Here is a 19,488-nt window from a genome sequence, read left to right on the forward strand (position 1 = left end):
AATTGAGCAAAATACATACTTTCACTTAGTTATATTTGGTTTATTAAAATATTTTTAATTGAAATACATAAACCTAGATATAAAACAATATTAAAATAAATCTTTTGTAAATGGATAAGCTCCATTTAGGGCAAGAATTAAAAGAAATAAATGTAGACATCTCATTTATTTATCAATTTAATAATTATCAATTACTGATCGTTGCAGTGAGCTCTAGCTTCCCAAGGAGGGAGCACAGGGCTGCTCTGAGTGGGCTTTCAGCTGGTGTGGAAAGTTCTCCCAACCCTCTTCCCTCCCACCTTTGATCTCTCTGACGAGTATTCTGTGCTAAAACTTATCTCAAGGCTCCACTTACTCCCAGATTTCTTGCTTTCATGCTCTGCTTCCTCTCAGGTTTCTGAATGTACAAAAGAGAATTTTTATACCCTGACATACTGCCACTGATTTTCTTCAGTTCTGTAATTAACTGCCTTTCTTCTATTAGGGATTTTCTCTACTTGACCACCTCTCTGAGTTTTATTTTTATTCCTTTTTTTAAGATAGGCTCCCCCAACCCTCCTCCATCTGTCTGGTGCCTGCACCTACAGTCAATTGGAACCCTTAGTAATCAGCTCTTTCTAATGGATTAAATAGAAATTCTTCTCTACAGGGCTTACAATGATTTTAAAAGTCTTCCCTGTTATAAAACAAAATTTAAAACAAAACAACTTAAGGAGAGTATATCAAAGATTTTAAATAGAGGTATAAAGGTGTTTCTTTATAAGATAAAATGCTTCTTTTGAAGAAGGAAAAAAATGTTCTGATTAGATGTTTTGCACATGTGCCCAAACTATAGTTGAGAAACTCCCTGTTGTTATGGGAAGTGTGTGCCCAGTGGATGGGACATCGAGCTCTCCATTTGTGTGCAGTAGTTAATCTATTTTGGATTTCTTAGCTTTGGACCACCATCCAGCTATTAAATTCATGGACCTATGGATGGACCCACCAGCAGTCTTTTACCAGAGCTCTCAGAAGCCACTATTGCTAATGCAGCATTTAAAATATTTTCTACTCTATAATTTTGTAGAATCAGATGCTAAGTTTTTAAAATTTGACAGTTTTGTCTAGACATAATTTGATTCTCAGAACTGTAGATTAAAAATTAGTGGACTACCATGTTTTACTTCTACAATCAGGAAAAAAACTGCTTTTTCAAGAAATTCAGAGCATCTGTGGTCTCGAGAGAAAATAGAAATACTGTCAGTGGACCTAGATTCTAGTCCTGACTTGCTTCATGACTCCTGCCCTCTCAGAGCCTCAGTTTCCTCCGTGGGTACAATAACATGGGACACACCTGTCCTCTCTGCCATCCCTACTATTGTGAGTCTTAAAGGGATAGTACAACAGCTCTTATTCCTTAGGTAGAGCAGTATTTCCCAGCAGTAGTGTGTTTATTACAGTTACTGAGATGTGGGTTGATTTGATACACAAATAAAATTTTAAATGTGGGTAATATCCATTTAGATTTGGCATGTATAGTTAATAAGTTTGTTTCCCAAATTTGCTTTCTCAAGTCTAAATTGAACTAATGTTAAATTGATATCCACCGGTGGTCATATAAGAGGCATTCTGGTGGCAGAGAAAAACCAGCCTGAGGGTGAATGTTAGTACCACTGATTCAACTTATTCTCAGCAAGGGATGGCTGGTTTCTGATTTTTATCTGTGATGGGAAGGGGGGAGGCACAGGGAGCAGTTCCTTACTCAATAAAAGGGTGAGCTTCTCACATTAGAGCCAGAGTATCCATGAGCCAGAGTGACCTCCAGGGCTCTGCTCACCCACAGCTTCAGAAGCGCCTTCTCTGGGGTCTTGGATCCCATGCACCTGCTTTACCAGGACCTATGTGCAGGGCCTCACACCTTTGTCTCCCTCAGGCCTGCACCCTGGCGCGGCGGAACGCAGAGGTGTTTCTCAAGTACATCCACAGGAACAACGTCAGCATGCCCAGTGCTGCCAGCCATACCCGGGGACCCGAGCAGCAAGTGAAAGGTCAGTGTGAGACCAGCCGGCCATGAGCCACTCCAGTGGCATGGACCAGAGGCTGTGTCCCTGGTCTTCATGCAACCTCAGATTTCCTGGGTTTTCTCTTTGGATAAGAAAAAGTTAGATGTGGGATGGCATGGGCAGTGATAATTCATGGGAAATTTTTTAAACATGCATCAAGATTTGGAATGGGAAAAATGATGATAAAATTTCACCAAAGCATTTTCATTTATTTATCTTAGAGTCTAGAGCAGCGCTACCTAATAGAATTTTCTGAAATAACAAAAATGGCCTGTATCTATGCTGCCCAATCCATTAGCCACTAGTCACATGTGGCTGTTAAGCACTTGAAATGTGCCTAGTGTGACTGAGGAACTAAATTTGTACTTCTGTTGAATATTAATCCATTTAAATGTAAGTAGCCAAATATGGCTAACATATCGACGAGCCACAATGCTAGGGTATCTTACAGCCTGGGAATGAGACAAGTTCCAATCCGGGCTTTATTACTTACTGCTTAAGCTTTTAAAACTTCAGTTTCCTTACTGATAAATAAAATAAGATATCTAGACTCTTGCTGCTTAAAATGTGGTCCCAGACCAGCAGCATCGATGTCACTTGGAGTTGTAGGAAACACGGAATTTCGGGCCCCACCTGAACCTACAAGTCAACCTAAATTTTAGCAAGAGCTCCCCCATCCCACCCCAACCAGGTGATTTGTGTGCACATTAAATTTAGGTAAGTGCTAGTCTAGATAATCTTTAATAGCTCTCTGAATTCTATAAAATTTGTAATTATATGAAAAAATCAGTAACCTTTAAAAACTTATTAGCTGACCACATTAAGCTTAACTTATAATTGGTGGGATTGCTTACTCTGGACCACACAGAAATTCACCTTGAGTGAGTATAGCTTTTAACAGATGTCTTGACACAGCAGAGAAATAAAACCCTGAGGACCAAGGCTAGGGAGAGAACTGAAACTGACTCGGAGAGTGAGGGGTGAGGACAGACTTGCAGAGCTGTGGAGTGGACAATGGGAGGGGCTCATCTGGTTTAGGAAGAGCCTTTCTCCCTGCTCAGAGAGCTCCAGAGGTGAGAAGATCAGAGGCCAATGGGAAGAATTAATTTTAGAAATCAAAGTCTCCCACAGAGAAGAGGTAAACAGGTTCCTTTTGCAGGTGTGCTGCTGTTCGTGGTCGAGGAACCCTGTGGATGGTGGCATTATGTCACCCTCCCCTTCCTGCACATTGCAGAGCACTTGTTCTGACTTCCAAATGCAGGTGGCAGCTCAGGTGAGGCCAGCTGCCTGCTGAGAGCAGATACTCCTCCTACACCTCAGGGTGCTAAGAGTGGCAGGAACCCAGAGAGAACAGGATTCGCTACAACTTTGTAGGGGTGAGGGCAGGTGATTGCCCTTAGGAAAGCCTTTAAGAAGGGGGTAAAATGAAACATGAAACCCTCTAGGATTTTTGCCTAATCTGGGTTGATGCTGTCAGCTAGGAAAGCTCTGTCTAGGAGACAAAAGGACTGAAGGAAACAGAGGTTCTCACTCATCTGCCCAGTTGAAGCTTCCACCCAAGTGGGAACTACACTCTTCCTCTGTTTCCTTTCCACTGGCTGCCTAGACCCAGAACAGTGCCACTTATTTTAAATTTTTGTGCAGGATCAATTTCTGCTGCATAACAGCCAAACAATTCATTGGTATACAGTTGTAAGCATCTATTGTTCAGGTGACTGTGTGTTGGCTGGGGGTCAGCTGTCTTGGCCGAGCTCAGTCAGGCAGTTCTGCTTCAGGCTGCAAGTCTTGCTGACTCCACTCCTTCACTGCAGGTTAGGTTCTTGTCTGCTCCACGTGTGTTAATTCTGGCAAAGGAGCAGCAGTTACTTAGGAGAACTTTTTATAGTGTCGATGGCAGAGACACAAGGCAAGGTCAGTGTACAGCACATTTCAAGCCCCTGCTGTGTGGTATCTTAACAACCCATTTGCCAAAGCAAGTCACATGGCCGAGCCTGAGTCTTGGGGTAGGAAAATACACTTTATCTCTTTGGGGAGAAACTAAAAAGTTACATGACACAGGCATAGATGTAAGGAGAAATGAATAATTAGGGCCTGTAAAAGTATTCAGCCTAAGAGGGGAGAGACAGATTCTGTCCTTAGAGAACCAGGCTTCCATGTAGCATTCAGAGTACACAAAATCAACACAAACTTTTAAGTATAAGTACTGTGATTCGGGTTGTGTCCTTTGTAGAACACAGTAACCTGTGCTTTACAGCCCCAGTAGCCCTGGAGACCACAGTGGCTAAGGACTCGGGGGTCTGAAGTCAAACAGCTTCGCCCCTTCCCATCTGAATGACCCTGGGCATTACCTACATTCTCTAAACCCCAATTTCTTCATCATAGAACAGAGATACTAGTGCACGCATCATGAGGTACTGTGAAAATATCTGCCTGCCACATAGTGAAGGCTTAATAAATATTAATTTTTCATATAATCCTTATTATGTATTTTATTGGTATCTAGTATAGTTATAGCAGCAAGCAGGAAGCAGACATAATAGAAAAGAAATTTGATTGTTTCAAGCACAGAACCTACTTATAACACTTAGGAAATCTAACCACGTGGCTGCTCCTGAAACAACAGAACAGGGAAGATGACTTGGATAAACACCTTGCACAACCCACTGTGTGCTGTAGGCCTTGTTCACATTCTCACACTTAACATCGTTGGAGGTAATGTGAGTGAGACCAGCTCTCAGTTTTTCTTATGATCTGATCCAAAGGAACATGGAAGTTTGGTCCTAGAGATATGATTCCATGTGGACGTGGTTCCCACACAGCCCACCACTTGGAAGTTTTAAAGTTGAGGCTCTACTGCTCAGGTGCTGTGTGCACAGCCTTGTGTGCAGGGCAGGGCATTGGGCACATGCCTCAGGTTATCCATGCAGAACCACCAGCCCTGATGCCATGGTGCCCTCTCTCATAGCCTAGAGCTCCTCCAGAACAGCTGGGACTCCTGTCAAGTCCAGTCACTCATGTATACTCCATGGGCCACCCAGTTAGCTGTTATTTTAGGGACTGATACTTCCTGTGGTATCTTACCATCAAGGACCAGCTTTGGTGTGAAAGAATCAGTGTCACTTTTAAGTTGCCCTAGGGACATACCCTTCCATCCTTAGTTGATGGAACCTCATCAACAGGCTCTCTCCCCAGCCTCCCTCACCTTGCTCCCCTCTGGATAATTGTCTCTGGACCATGCTTTCACTCCCTTGCTTCTGATGCCTGGATTGGTCCTGTGGAGAGGCATGAATGTCACAGTTATCTGGCACCTGGATGTAGGGTGGAGGCAGCCAGTCAGATTTGTTCAGAGCCTTTCTGTGACCGGTGCTCATCTCCCCACCCTGCAGCCATCCTGAGTGAGCTCTTGCAGAGGGAAAACCGTGTCCTGCACTTCTGGACCTTGAAGAAGCGGCGGTTGGACCAGTGCCAGCAATACGTGGTGTTTGAGCGCAGTGCCAAGCAGGTATGTCTAGAGCTTTCCCTGGCTTTGCCTCAGCTCTGGGGGCTACACAGAGGCCAAGATCACCATCTCCTGGGACATCCAAAAGAGGGTCATTGCAGCAGGCCGAGCAGGGAAGGTAGGAGGTGGGGATGAGGAGAGGAAAGAGAACAGGCTGCCACTCACCTGTCATCAGCCTTTCTCAAGCTCTCCTGTTACCAGGAGTTGGGAGGAGACTGTGGAGGAAGATTACCCCTAATTCATGATGATCCTGGGTCAGTCTGATGGACAAGACACTGTTTGTCGGTGGGATGTTCCAAGTCTAACAAGGGAGGGCTCATTCATAAAATCAACTTCCAAGCTACGTATTAATGGAATCATGCTGGAATTCACTGGGTCCATCACGCTGTTCCAAACCACAGCCTTCATGGCAGCATGGCATATTTTCCCACTGACACCTGGCCTTTGGGGGACTGGTTAGGTTGTTTCCTCCCACAGGCGCTGGACTGGATCCAAGAAACAGGTGAATTTTACCTCTCAACACATACCTCCACTGGAGAGACCCCAGAGGAGACTCAGGAACTACTGAAGGAATATGTGGAATTCAGGGGGCCTGCCAAGGTAGGAAGCACCCCGGGCCTTCCCCTAATCTACCCAGCCCCCAGCCAGTCTGACCAATTCACATTGCAGAAGGGAGAGCAGCCTCTTGCACAAAAATGCTCAACTACAGAGGCAAGGGAGTAGCACAGGCAGGATTATGTCCTTCGAAACCCAAATACCCAAAGAATAGCGGCTGCTGGGTAGAGCATCTATAGGCAGGAGTCAACTTCTGTGCCCTGTGCTTCCAGAAACTCCCCTTCATGCTCCCGGTCCTGGAATCTGCTATGTTCTTTCAGACCAAAAACGGGAAAGGGGTGTATTCATGTGAAATGCACGTTGCATACGTGAACACCTGCACCTCGACACATGTTCTTGAAACTTGAATGGCTTAGAAAATCCACCTTATGGGAAGAGCCAATGGCTGTGAATGGGTTCACAAAACAGGTGAGGTTATTGCCAGTTTAAATGCGTGTTGTTCAGGGGTTAGCTACACTTCCGCCTGGCCTCAGACCTGCACATGAGCCAGACTGGGGTCTCTGGGGACCTAAACATGCACTGGTGCACGTACCACACCCTCCTACTTTCATTCACACTGAGGCAGAGAATGTACAGTAGGAGGAATTCTCATTTTCATCTGTTTTCACAGCCAGGATTTGATCTGAGGGCCTTTGGGCTTGAGTGAAAATGTGATGTGTGTGAGTTCCCTCCTTGTCCCTCACTCTGGGCTCCCTGTCATGCAGGAACTTTCTGGGCATCACTCCCACACATGGCAGATGCTTTTCCCAGGGGGAGAGCTGATTTCAGGGAGTCAAGGGGGCCATATTAAGGCTCATCCTACCCAGAGATGCCTCTGACACTACAGCAAATGTGCCTCTGGTTTGCTGTGACAAAATTAGGCCCTTAGCTCATTCCTGAGCTGATGTGTCAGAAGTGGCCTCCCACTTGACAAATCCTCCACTGTGAACTCTTGACAGTGGGAAGCCTTCCCCTGCATTCTCGTGAGCCTTTGACCTTTTCAGCCAATGTGAAAAGCTGTCAGTTCGGATGAGAGACTCATTTCAATACCAGCTAGAACAACAGCACTAGGGAGGTGGCAGGTGCACAGAACCCTTCAAATCCAAATGAAATAGCTTTGGAATTACCCACTTTGCATCTATCTGCTCTTCTCTAAATACTGTAGTATCAGTAATGAACCATAAATAAGCCAGATAGTGTCAGCTCCACTGGTGTCCCTACTCACATAGGATGGATCACAGCAGGTACCCAGAATGTCCTAGGATCAGAATCTGTCCATAACCGAAGTGGAAATGCGGAGAATCAGTCAGTTTAATCCATTCTCTCTCTTTTCCGCTCACATTGTTACAAGCCTAATTGGGTTTCATGCTTTGGACTTTTCCTTCCTTTCAATCCATCCTGCTCGTCATTGCTCATCATCTTTAAAATACTGCTGTGGTCACATTACCACCCAGCTCAAGAACTGTGATGATACTCCAGAGCCTTCAGGCTGACACTCAGCAACTTCTACAACTGCACCTGCCGCCCCAGCTTTATCTTCAGTTATTCTTCTGTGCAGATTCCAGCTAAATGGATGTGCTGTCTTACCCTCTGAGAGTTACCTGATACGCTTTCTTGCCTCTGTACCTTTTCTATACCATTTCTCTGTCTAGAATATCCTTCCTTCCCTCTAGTTTGTCCCTTTTAAAAGAGCCCACCTGCCTGCCTCAGTGCCGCCTCCTCTGTGGTGCTGCCTGCGTGCCAGGATGTGGCCTGGCCCAGCCCTGCACTGCAGCCCTTGTCTGTGTGACCCTTAAGGCACCTGGTGTGGACTGTCCTGTTCTCCAGTAAGCTGAGTGCACTGTTACCTGCGATGGGAGCCAGCAAGAACCTGAAGGACAAGAACCACTCTTTTTCACTGACCTGACTGTATCTTTTGCATTGAAGGGAGTCCACAAACTTTTGTGAACATAAGGGGAAAAGGAAATTTGGGTAGATTTGAACAACCCTCATCCTCAAAATCTATGTTTAGTATGATTCCTTCACCTTGACTCTCTCTGTTGTTTCTCCTTCTTGACTAGGCTATTTCTGTTAATGGGGTCTCTTTCGCCCATCCATCATGGTCCAAGTCTCAGGGCTACTTGGTGGTAGAATAACTACAGAGTAACAAATCCAGCTGAGTGCTTCCGATGAAAGGCAACAGCCCCTTGCCCACCCCAGTCCCATTTCCCAGAGGAATCCCTCTTTTAACCAGACAGCTTCGGTTTTAATCTTTATAACCAGTAAAATAAATTTGAAATGGAAACCAAAGTGACGTTAAACCACAAGAGAGTAAATATAGTGGACCTCAGGATTGAACAGGGCAGTGGAGCTCATTGAATTATGATGTTCTGCTCTAGGGAAAGATCAAGTGCAGGAAACACTGAATAGAAAAAGGTGCTTTCCGACAGCAACCCACCAGTGTAAGAATAAAAGTAAGACAGAGAGAATACGGGTGAGGATAAGAGGAAAGCAGAATTTCTTGTTGTGGTGTGCTGCAGACCTTGGGCCTATTGTCCTCCAGTCCAAAAGATAATTTTACTTCTCAGACTATTATTTAAATATACTTTTTTCCCCCTTAACTCTGTTAGGCTTTCCTGATCGATTTTAGACTTTCAAAACCCGAACTTAAGATAAAAGATGAGCACATGTTTTCTTGTTCAAACATCCCTCCCATTTCCATATCTTACCCAGCATGAAATCCCACCTACGGGACCTTTTCTGTCCGTGCCAGCCCACCTTCCCCCCTTCCCCCCCGGTTTAAAATTCCTGTTGTGTAAACTATACATGTCTCATTTTGACATCCAATTACATAATGCCCTGAGTCATTTAACTACTCTCTGTGAAAATCTTGCCCCCTCTGGAGATACCGGCTGTTTGGGGACATGAGTATCTTTTTTCTTCTTTTGTTTACCCCCCTAGCTTCTCCCTGCAGCCCTCTGCACGGCAGTGTGGACAGAGTAGAATGTTGAGCAAACCCGTGCAGAAATGAAATAACCCAAAACACATCCGAGCTCTACCTTACTCAGCCCTGCGAAGGATACCAGCTTCACTCATTCTTTTTTCTCTTTCTCTGTGGAAATGACAGGCAGATCCTGGTGGCGAAAGGGAGGACAGTTTACTCTTAAATCTGCTACTTGGATTTCTTTAGATCCTGGCATGTGCCACTTACCTGACCCTTAGAAAGCCTACTTCAGAACAGTACAGTGAAGGGAGAGAACTAGCAGTGATGGGACAGTGGCCAGCAGGCTCTGTCGCTCACGGGTGGTATGAACTTGGACAAGGCCTGAGCCTCTCAGCCTGTTTTTTTTTTCCATCTTTGTTTCAAAGAGACCCATACCACCTCCCTCCACCTACCTCCTAGGGATACTTTAAGACTCAGATCAGCCCTGGCCAGTGTGGCTCAGTGGTTAGAGTGTCAGCCCATGCAGGCACAGGTCGCAGGTTTGATTCCCAGGCAAGGGCATGTACCTGGGTTACAGATCAATCCCCAGCCCGGGTCAGGGCATGTGCAGTAGGCAACCAATCGATGTGTCTCTCTCACATTAATGTTTCTCTCTCTCTCTCTCTCTCTCTTCTTCCTTCCCCCCTCCCTACCCTCCCCCTTCCCCTCCTTTCCTCCCTTCCACTCTCTAAAAATCAATGAGGAAAAAAAATATAACCTCGAGTAAGGATTAATAACAACAAAAGACTCAGATGAGTATCAGATGTGACATTAACATGCTCTGAAAACTGATAAAGCGCTAAATTAATGTAAGAGATTCTCACATCAATAATTACAATGACTGTTGTGTATGGCTTGTGGAGTTCTCACTGTGAGCACTGTTTCGGGCACCGCTCTAAGCGTTCTACATTGCCAGCTCACGTCATGCTCATAGCAACCTTATGATGTAGGTACCCTTATGATCCCTGTTTTGCGGATGAAGGAACTGAGGCACAGAGGGTTTAAGTAATTTGTTAAGACTTCCCAGCTAGTAAGTGACAGAGCTGGGATAGAAACCCAGGCTGTCTGTGAGGTACCTATGGCTGCTGTGAGGAGGAAAAAGGAGGCAGGAGGGTAAGAGCCGTGAGAGTAAATGTCATCTGGTAACTTAAACCATCTTTTGGGGCAGCAAACGAAGGAGAAGGTGAAACTTCTGATTCAGCTGGCCGATAGCTTTGTGGAAAAGGGCCACATTCATGCCACGGAGATCAGGAAATGGGTCACCACGGTGGACAAGCACTACAGAGACTTCTCCCTAAGGATGGGGAAGTACCAGTACTCCCTGGAGAAAGCCCTGGGCGTCAACACAGAGGTAGGTGTTGCACTGCCCAGCTGGAACACCTCCTGTCTCATCTCCTTCAGCACTGCTGCTGGCATTGCCATGGAAGGAAGCAGTTTCCAGAGCAGCCTTTCTGAGCCCTGGACCCCTACAGCATTTGCCTTGTGTGATTTCCTAGTGGAGGGATGGATCTTACTGAGCCATTCAGCCATTGGCTGATAGGCTCGAATGACTAGTGAGATATATATATTGCAAAATGGACTGGCTAGGGTTGGGGCTTATAGCTACAGAACAGAGTTTTTCTATGTGTAGAGTTAACTGTTGACTTTGAGGACTAAACCCTTTTTCTTGGCTTCATCAGTACCGTCATCTACCCAGTTACGTTAATCAGCACCTGATTAGAGTCCCCAGTATGCATAATAGTGCTCTTTCAATATTAAGGGGTGCAATTTGTGCAAAGGCCATTTGACATTTCAACTGAAAAGAGGTACTATTTGCCATGAAGCATGGGAAGACTGACTTTTAATCTCTTCTCTATAATAGGGGTTAGCGACCTATGAATTAAGAGCTGAACACAGGCTGGCAATTCAGTCCTAGGATTTCTAATCTTAAATCTTTAAATAGGCCCGTGCTCTGAAGCAGAGCAGACTAGAGAATAAAGTGGTCAAACCACTAAAATTGGGAGAATTCATGTCTAATTTATGAGATTTTTTTTTTCTAGAGGTTTCCGTCCTATATAGATATAGATACCAAACAGTGGTTGAAATAAGCAGGGATGGGCAATTAGAAAATTCAGTAATTGTTTTCTGTTTCCAAGGGAAGTTGCTTTTTTAAATAAAAATATTCGCTTTTATTATTTTCCCTTGACAATGAAAGCTTTCTTACATCTTTATGTGTTTCTGTTTCACATATATTTTAATGTATAATAATCAATCTTGGACTAAATTTGCATGTGTGTGTTTAGATTTAATCAGGACCAAAGTCCATGGAGAAATACGACACTAATGATCAAATGTATTCATTGTTTTTTCTTGCTATGGATGTTAGCTCTGAACATTTGACCTGAACGTTTCATATCATTCTTATTTGGAAAAAAAAAAGATCACATGAAGAAGAGTGCTTGTGGGTGGCAGTTTGTGGGAGTCCCCATCTTTTCATCTTTCTCCATTATATTTATCTCTATTTTTTGCCTCTACAACCCTCCCCAGCTCTGCTTAGTTGCTTTCCCAAAGTGTCTCCGAGGTGACCTCTGTGCTCTCTGTGTGTAGGATAACAAGGACCTGGAGCTGGACATCATCCCAGCGAGCCTTTCGGATCGTGAGGTCAAGCTGCGGGATGCCAACCACGAGGTCAATGAGGAGAAGCGGAAGTCTGCTCGGAAGAAAGAGTATGTTTTGGGGGAGCTTCCATCCAACTGGCAGGCTCCTCATGACTATGCTTGGTTTTCACTGTCACCTGCCCCTTTTGACAGCCTGATGTGTCCTCATAATGACCTACAGAGGTTGGAATGGACATGCATGATGCTCCCACCTACATGTCATGCTAACCAAGAACTATAGGTTACTGGATAGTGGACACAACAGATAGTACCTGCCACACAAAGCATTGCCAGATTACTCTGCTGTCTTTATACTGGCCTTGCACAGTTACATGTATCCAGAGATCTCTCAAGGGCTTTATGAAGACTGTTTTGACAGATTCCTTTTGGGTAATGCTGGGGGGAGATAGCGTTTCCTAAAATTAAGAAGCCCTAGGTAGATGATTTTATAAAAATGAAATAGAACCACAAGTCCCTTGGAGCTAAAGAAACTAAAGCTGTTCTGCAAAGTCAGAGCTTGTGTTTCATTGGGGAAGTGTATTAGTTTGTCTGGGCTGCTGTAACAAAGTATGAAAATTGGGTAGTTTAAATAACATGAATGTACTGTCTCACCATCCTGGAGGCTAGAAGTCTGACATTAAGACGTTGCCAGGGTTGATTCCTTCTAAGGGCCGAGAGGGAAGAATCTGTTCCAGGCATCTCTCCTTGCCTTGTAGATGGCCATCTTTGTGTTCACCTGGCCTTCTCCCTGAATATATGCATGAATCCAGATTCCTCCTTTTATAAGGACACCCGTCATGTTGGAGTAGGCGCCCACCCTATTCCAATATAACCTCATCTTAACCAACTACATGTAATGACTGTTTCTAAATAAGGAAAAGGAAGAAGGCAGAAGATCAGAAACCCAGGGCAGTAAAATCAAAGACAACTTTCCCGACCATGTCAGATTCTCTTCCTTCTGACCTTCTTCCTCTCCGTGTTTACTAAGCACGTGCAGTGTACTTGAAACTTTGCTTGCACAGTCTCGTTAGTCCTTGCAGCAGTCCTGTGTGATCACCTATTTTATAAGCAAACAGTCTGAGGCTTGGAGAAGCAAGTGCTCCCTCTAGTAAATGACAGAGTCATAATTTAGTTCCTGTGTGTCTGACTTCAAAGCTCATGCACTTTCCACTTTACCAATAGAGTAAGAAAATAGGGTGTCCCAAAAAAATGCATACACACACTTTGAATAATTATAAAGGTGCTGCTTATTAAAATACACTTCATTTTCAAAATTAAGCTATCAGTTGTTAAAGTGTATATATATATTTTTAGAGGGCACCCTGTAGTAAAAGAGCAGATAATTAACTCCTGCAAAGGGGAATATTTTTAATCACTATTTCAACTTTAATAGAAAGGCTACTGCTAGTACAATGTATTGCTTTAAGGAAAATCCCACCACAGTAAAGGTCCAGGAAAAGATGCTGCTCATTTTAATCTTGTGAAATTTCCAACAGGGGACAGTATGGGGGTAATCATTCTCAAAATTTTCACCTGATGGAACACTTGGAAATACTATCATGAAAAACTAACATGGAAAATCTAAAATAAACATAAATACATACTTGGTGCTAAATGATATATTGTTATGTATCACATGCCAGCTGGGAAACACCATTTCTAATAAAAACTGGTGAAAGAAGAGAGTTAGGTCGGTACCCTGCAGTGAAACCATGAATCCGTCATAAGTCTCCTGCTGCCTGGGCACACTTTGTTATCAGGGCCAAGGAGGAAGGGGCCCCCTCCCTGCAGATACAGCACAAGCTTCTCTTTATGGGAGGCTGAAGAGCAGTCACTGAACATCGTCTACTTGTGCTGTGCTTGTGATCACACTTCACGCACATCAGCCTGTGATACAAATGACCCCACTACACATAGTGTTAAATTGCAAGGATGATCTATGCCAGGGGTCAGCCAACTGTGGCCCACAGGCCAACTGTGACCCACCACCTGCTTTTTAAAAAATTAAACTTATTGGCATGACATTGGTTAATAACCACATGTTTTATATAGTCTGTAAGCTGAATATTCTTTTTTATATTCTTAAATGATTGAAAAATAGGAAAAGAATAATAATATTAGTGATGTAAAAATTAAATGAAATTCTTTTGTGTCCTTAAAGTTTTATTTGGACACAGCCACACATTGTGTTTTGTTTTTTTACATATTATCTGTTGCTCCTTTCACAGTACAACAGCAAAGTTTCGTGGTTGTAATAGAGACCAAATGGCCTACAACCAAGTTATGTGCTCTTGACTGGGAATTGAACCCTTGACCCTTCAGTCCACGGGCTGACTCTCTAACCACTGAGTCAAACTGACCAGGGCTATATCTGGCTCTTTACAGATAAAAGTTTGCCAACACCCTCAGTCTTGGTGGTGTCTTAGCACTTGTTTATTTTTAGCTTTTAAACCTGGTTTAACTTTTATAGTACTGTGAATTGTTCTGGTGTAAGTCAACAACCCTACTAAACAGAAATCACCCTCTGGGAGCTATTAGAGAAACATAGGAAGCTGAGATTGAGGCTATCTAGTTGATGAGAATGAATATGCAGGGTGCTGCACACTTGTGCACATGTGTAATTGAGCACACATACATGTGAGCATGGAATCACAATGTGGAAGAACTGGGAGGGAAAAGGGAGAGAGAATATGGAAGTAGCTGAGCACAAACCTGCCAAAGGGATACAGAGCAAATGAGGGACTCACATAATACTCAGAGGCAAGGAGTTGTGAAGAAAGGAAGAGACCTATCTTGGTAAAGTAGAAAAATAGGACACCCAATAATGTCATAAATGCTGGGGTGGGGAAGTGAAGCTTGAAGGAAGAGAGGTATTATATCTCTAACCAACTAAACGCCGTGTGTTTCCTTCTAGATTCATAATGGCTGAGCTGCTTCAGACAGAGAAGGCTTATGTAAGGGACTTACACGAGTGCTTAGAGGTAAGTCTTGGCGGAAATCAGTTCACAGTGTATGAGAAAAATGGCATCCTTGACAGCGCCAGGTTCTTGAGAGGAGCTCAGTGCTCTTTGTCTTCCCCTAGAGCTTCATGAATAAAAAGCCAACGGGAGGAAATCTTTCTACCGGAGTCAGTAGTAATTGCATGGGAGTTTAAAGTACTTTTGAAAAGAAACTTTCCTCAGACTTGAGCTAGACCCAGCAAAAAAGTATATAAGACCCTTGAGTTCAAAATAAAAACCATGGCACAGTCAATGAACTTGAGTCTGAAAATCTGCCTCCTCCCCTCGACCCACACTCAGACGTGTACACATTTAATAAAGAATAGTGTGGAGTTTGTCCTCTTGCTGGAGGTCAGGATGTGTTTCCCTGGCAACCATTCAAGCTAATGGAACTCCGGTTTTCTTTCTTTCCGTCCTGCTTATTTACCATCTCACTTTTATACTCTGCATGCGTTGCTGGTCTGAGTCTTGTACCACAGTGGGAAGGGCTGTTTATTTCATCTATATGTCATGTGACAGTTCTTGGCGGTGATGAAACTCTTGCTGTCTTGTAGACCTACCTGTGGGAAATGACCAGTGGTGTGGAGGAGATTCCCCCTGGGATCCTTAATAAAGAGCACATCATCTTTGGCAACATCCAGGAGATCTACGACTTTCATAACAAGTAGGTTGGTGGAGGGTTTCCAAGGAGCACACTTAGGGCCACACATACCCAACAACAGGGCTTCCCAACATGTCGATCAAATCTGCTTGGAAAACCCTGCCTAGAAAATTGTTATCTGTTAAATTTTCCAAGTCAGTGCTGTCAGACTTCTTTCTCCCTCACCCATATTTCTCCACAATTGTCCAAAATTACTGTTTACATAACCTTGTCAGATTATGTAAACAGTAAGCTCTAGGAGGAGAGTGAAGTGTTCAGCAGTGTTCTCCTTAGAGACCTAACTGGCAACATCTTTGTACCCAATCAGAATGATAACCTGGCTTTGACGAAATGAAAGTAGCTTTTCCTCATTAAAACCGTGGGACATCCTGACATTAGAATTCACTTGAGGCCAACTGTTCTACCTTGTGAGTCTTAGGTTTCAAATTCCATTGAAGTTCCCATTCAACCTAAATATTTCCTCCCAACCACCCATCATCTCAACCAAAACAACAATGTAGAAAAGATGATGATGATGATGATGATGATGATGAAGATGATAGATAGATAGATAATAGATGATAGATAGATAGATAGATAGATAGATAGATAGATAGATAGATAGATAGATGATAGATAGATGATAGACAGATAATCAAAATACCTGATAGAACACATTTTTTGACTTAGAAATTGTCTCTTTTCATGCCTATTTCATAAGACCCTAATAAAGCCATTTTTGATCCTTGATTCCAAATTCTGTCATCTGAGCCCAGCTCAGCATTATCCCATCTCCCCCAGGATATCTGAGAAGAGTGGGACTGGTAAGCAGTAAGTCATGTTACTTTACTTTTCTGATTGATGATCTCTGGAATTTAGTTAACAAGTCTCACTTTCCTCATATTCTTACCAATTTGACTGTCAAAGTGCAAAAATCTAGAGATCACAAGGTACGCTTCCTGTGAGCCCTGCTTTTTCCACATCAGTGTATAAAGGGAAAATATATTCATTTTAAAATTGATCAGTTATAACAAAATATCTAACACAGCCATGCCCCTTAGCTGGTTTTACAATATTACCCTATTAAACCATGGTAAGCAGTTTGGTTGTTTTTTAAATAGCTGAATGTCTACCTACCAGTTACAAAGTATAGTTCTAAGAAACCCTTAAAAAAAGTGAAGTTAAACCATATAGAATGCTGCATACTGTAGAGGAATAAATTCAGTGATCAAGAACACAGCTACCAAGCAAATGTTACCTATTTATGACATTACGAAGAAACAAGAAGAAAATAAAAACCAGCCTCTGAGCAACCGAAAGAGCTACCACAAGATAAAGTCCTACCTTTTCATAGAATCACTTTACCTCTCGGTTAGATTGTTTGGAAGTTCAAGCAATTTCCAAAGAACCAAGTAAGAATCAAGAACTTGAGCACGTAGTTTGATACCAGCAGCATAAAGTGAAACCTGACAGGAAAGAAGACAAACTGCAGTAAAAATAGGCAAAAGAACCAAAAAATCAGAGTGGTCACAGGCCATTCATCATTGGTACAAATGATTCTAATCCCATCACAGAGCTTAGCACAGCCATGGTCTCACAGGATAGCATAATAATCGACATTAGTAATAACCCTGAGCCACTAGTATTCTGCATTAAAAAGCAAGGAACTCTGTGATGCATTTAGAAAGCTATCCACCAAAAAAAAAAAAAAAAAAGTTTTGAATTATCCACAATTTAAAGGAACATCTAAGAAAATCAAGCCATGTGTTAATTTCATACAGGATCTGGGGGGCTAAGACTTTACTCATAATGTATGCTTCCTACTTATGCCATACAAATGATGAATAATGGAGAAAGCATAAAACTTCTACAATCTCTAATAAATAAGGGATAAAATGGCAATTAGCCCAACTTCAAAAATGCAGGAACTGTGAACTTCCATAGGAGACCACGTCTTTCACTGCATAACCCCAATACCTGGCATGCAGGAAACTAAGTAAATATTTGCCAGATGAATGGATGGGCAAAAGATAGAATTACAATTTGCAGACTTATGGCTAATGTTCTTCAAGTCATAATTCAGTCTTTTGTTTATGAAAGTCTCAAGATAGAGAAAACCATTAGGTATGATTTCCCCCTATCACTACCAGAACGTTCTAGACCAGCAAGATGATTGACTCTCTGAATGCGGGAGTTTCCTGGGAGCTTCTTATTGGGAGGACCATACAATGGTCCAGACACCTGTTTGCTCTTCAGGAATCATTTTCTGAAATGGTCACTTTTTAATGAGAATTTCTAAGGGTTTTTAAAACCCCAATTGCTTGCACCTTTCCAAAGTTACAATTAATTGTAATCTAACAGAAACATAATCCTCTCATTTCTAGTGCATAGCTCAGGTTTTCTGCCTATACTCCAGAGAAACAGGGAGGGAAGGAGGGAGGAAGATTGGGAGGTGGAGGGTTAGAGAGGCAGAGGGATTGAGATTGGCATTGCCTGGATAACCCAATTAGCTGAGTCACTAGGAAATTAGTACTTAGACCTAGGGTGATATGGTATTGATCCTTTTAAATGGTGTCACTTTGAAAAATTACAACCAAGGTTAGTTGTGTGCATGCGTGTGTGTACATCTTTCTCAAGGACCTTTGTCTATGTAAGTATTGAATGGAGAAATTCCCCAGCACCAAAATTTCTATGCAGAAGAATGATTTAACATGTGTAATTTTTTATCTTTATTGTTGAGAGTATTACAGATGTCCCCCCTTTTTCCCCCCATTGTCCCCCTCTACCCAGTTCCCACCCCACCCCACCCCACCCCAGGCCTTCACCATAACATTGTCTAGAATTTAATACATACAAGTAGTGGTTTTAATACAAATTGGAGTTTCAAATGGAATGATACTTGTTTTTACTCTCCGCTCTTTTACCCTACATCACTTTTCTACAGAACTGAACATAAACATCATGAAACTTATCTACACAAGAACTAGATCGAGTTCTTTTGCTCATTGCCAAGCATTCCAGGAGCATTCGGATATGACAGTATATTCCATAAGTGCATCCCCAAACAGTGATGGCTGTGTTAATGCAGTCTCCCCACTTTGGCTAACTTACAGCTTATAATTCGGGAAAATAATTTATTTTGTTTGCCTTGATTACTAGATTTTCAGCTTTGGTGAGGACAACTGTTCATTTAAAATATTTATTACCTTCACTGAAATCTGAAATCTACTTTTTCCTTTTTGGTCATTTGGAAATACTGCCATATAACATTTTTATAAAATCTCTGCTGTCAGGCTCAGAAGGTCTTTTTCACTATCGAGTACAACCATCTCCATTTCAAATAAAGACACTGAGACTCAGAGAGGAGCCAGTGATTTGTCCAATGTGTGCCCCTGCCCCTTAAAGATTAGGCATAGATTCCAGGGGTTTGGTCTCCCAGCTCAGTGCTCTCTCCCCACCCCCCACTCCACAGACCACCACTGGGACTGCCAAATCCGGTCGGTTTGATTCATACCTAACCAGCTTTCGTGTGGATCCCCACATCTGAGGAACACTTCAGTTCATTTCTTCCATAGTATGTCATCCAGGTCCTGCACCCTCCATTAATTTTCTGACTTAAGTCCATTTTCAACAAGACTTGGAAAAGCAAGTGGGGAAACCAATTACCCAGGCTAGATATTTCTCCTGCACACTCCCTCCCTCCAGACCTGGACTCCCAGCCTGGCAGTCACAGGCCCATGGCTGAGGGAACAGGGCTGGAGCAACGTGGGACTGAGCTGGGAACATTGGCCAGGACAGGGTCATACTAGGGTAGCAGGTGGACAGGGTCAGCCAGGAGCAGAGGATGGTGTGCAGCAAGGGGTGAAGACATGGAAAAGGAAAGGCGGGCCCCACATTTTCATCATCTTCCTTGAGTTCCTTCTTGGGCCAGCCCCATGCTGGTTTGGAGATGGAGCTGGTACCTGTGATGAGTCAAGCCCGGCCCCTGCCCTCTGAGTTCCAGGAATTAGTTAGGTACCTGTTTTAAGGATGGAGGTGAGTACAAATGCAGTTCAAAGGAGCAAAGAAAATAGCCTCAGTGGGACTAACTGAAAGGTTTACTGAGGAGAGGGCATT

The 19,488-nt window shown here is 43.2% G+C and overlaps 1 protein-coding gene across 6 annotated transcripts in view; it reads left to right on the forward strand.

The window, feature by feature from the left end:
* KALRN (kalirin RhoGEF kinase) overlaps window positions 1-19,488 on the forward strand; it is a 573,972-nt gene that overhangs the window by 361,860 nt on the left and 192,624 nt on the right. For all 6 annotated transcript variants that reach the window (XM_087818187.1, XM_087818188.1, XM_087818189.1 and 3 more), the window contains exons 19-25: window positions 1,913-2,027; window positions 5,429-5,544; window positions 6,019-6,141; window positions 10,266-10,448; window positions 11,684-11,802; window positions 14,648-14,714; window positions 15,287-15,396. In XM_087818187.1, the coding sequence (XP_087674313.1) occupies window positions 1,913-2,027; window positions 5,429-5,544; window positions 6,019-6,141; window positions 10,266-10,448; window positions 11,684-11,802; window positions 14,648-14,714; window positions 15,287-15,396 (833 nt within the window). The remainder of the gene's footprint in view (window positions 1-1,912; window positions 2,028-5,428; window positions 5,545-6,018; window positions 6,142-10,265; window positions 10,449-11,683; window positions 11,803-14,647; window positions 14,715-15,286; window positions 15,397-19,488) is intronic.

Source organism: Miniopterus natalensis, chromosome 6, assembly GCF_054644295.1.
Source record: "Miniopterus natalensis isolate mMinNat1 chromosome 6, mMinNat1.hap1, whole genome shotgun sequence".
NCBI lineage: Eukaryota > Metazoa > Chordata > Mammalia > Chiroptera > Miniopteridae > Miniopterus > Miniopterus natalensis.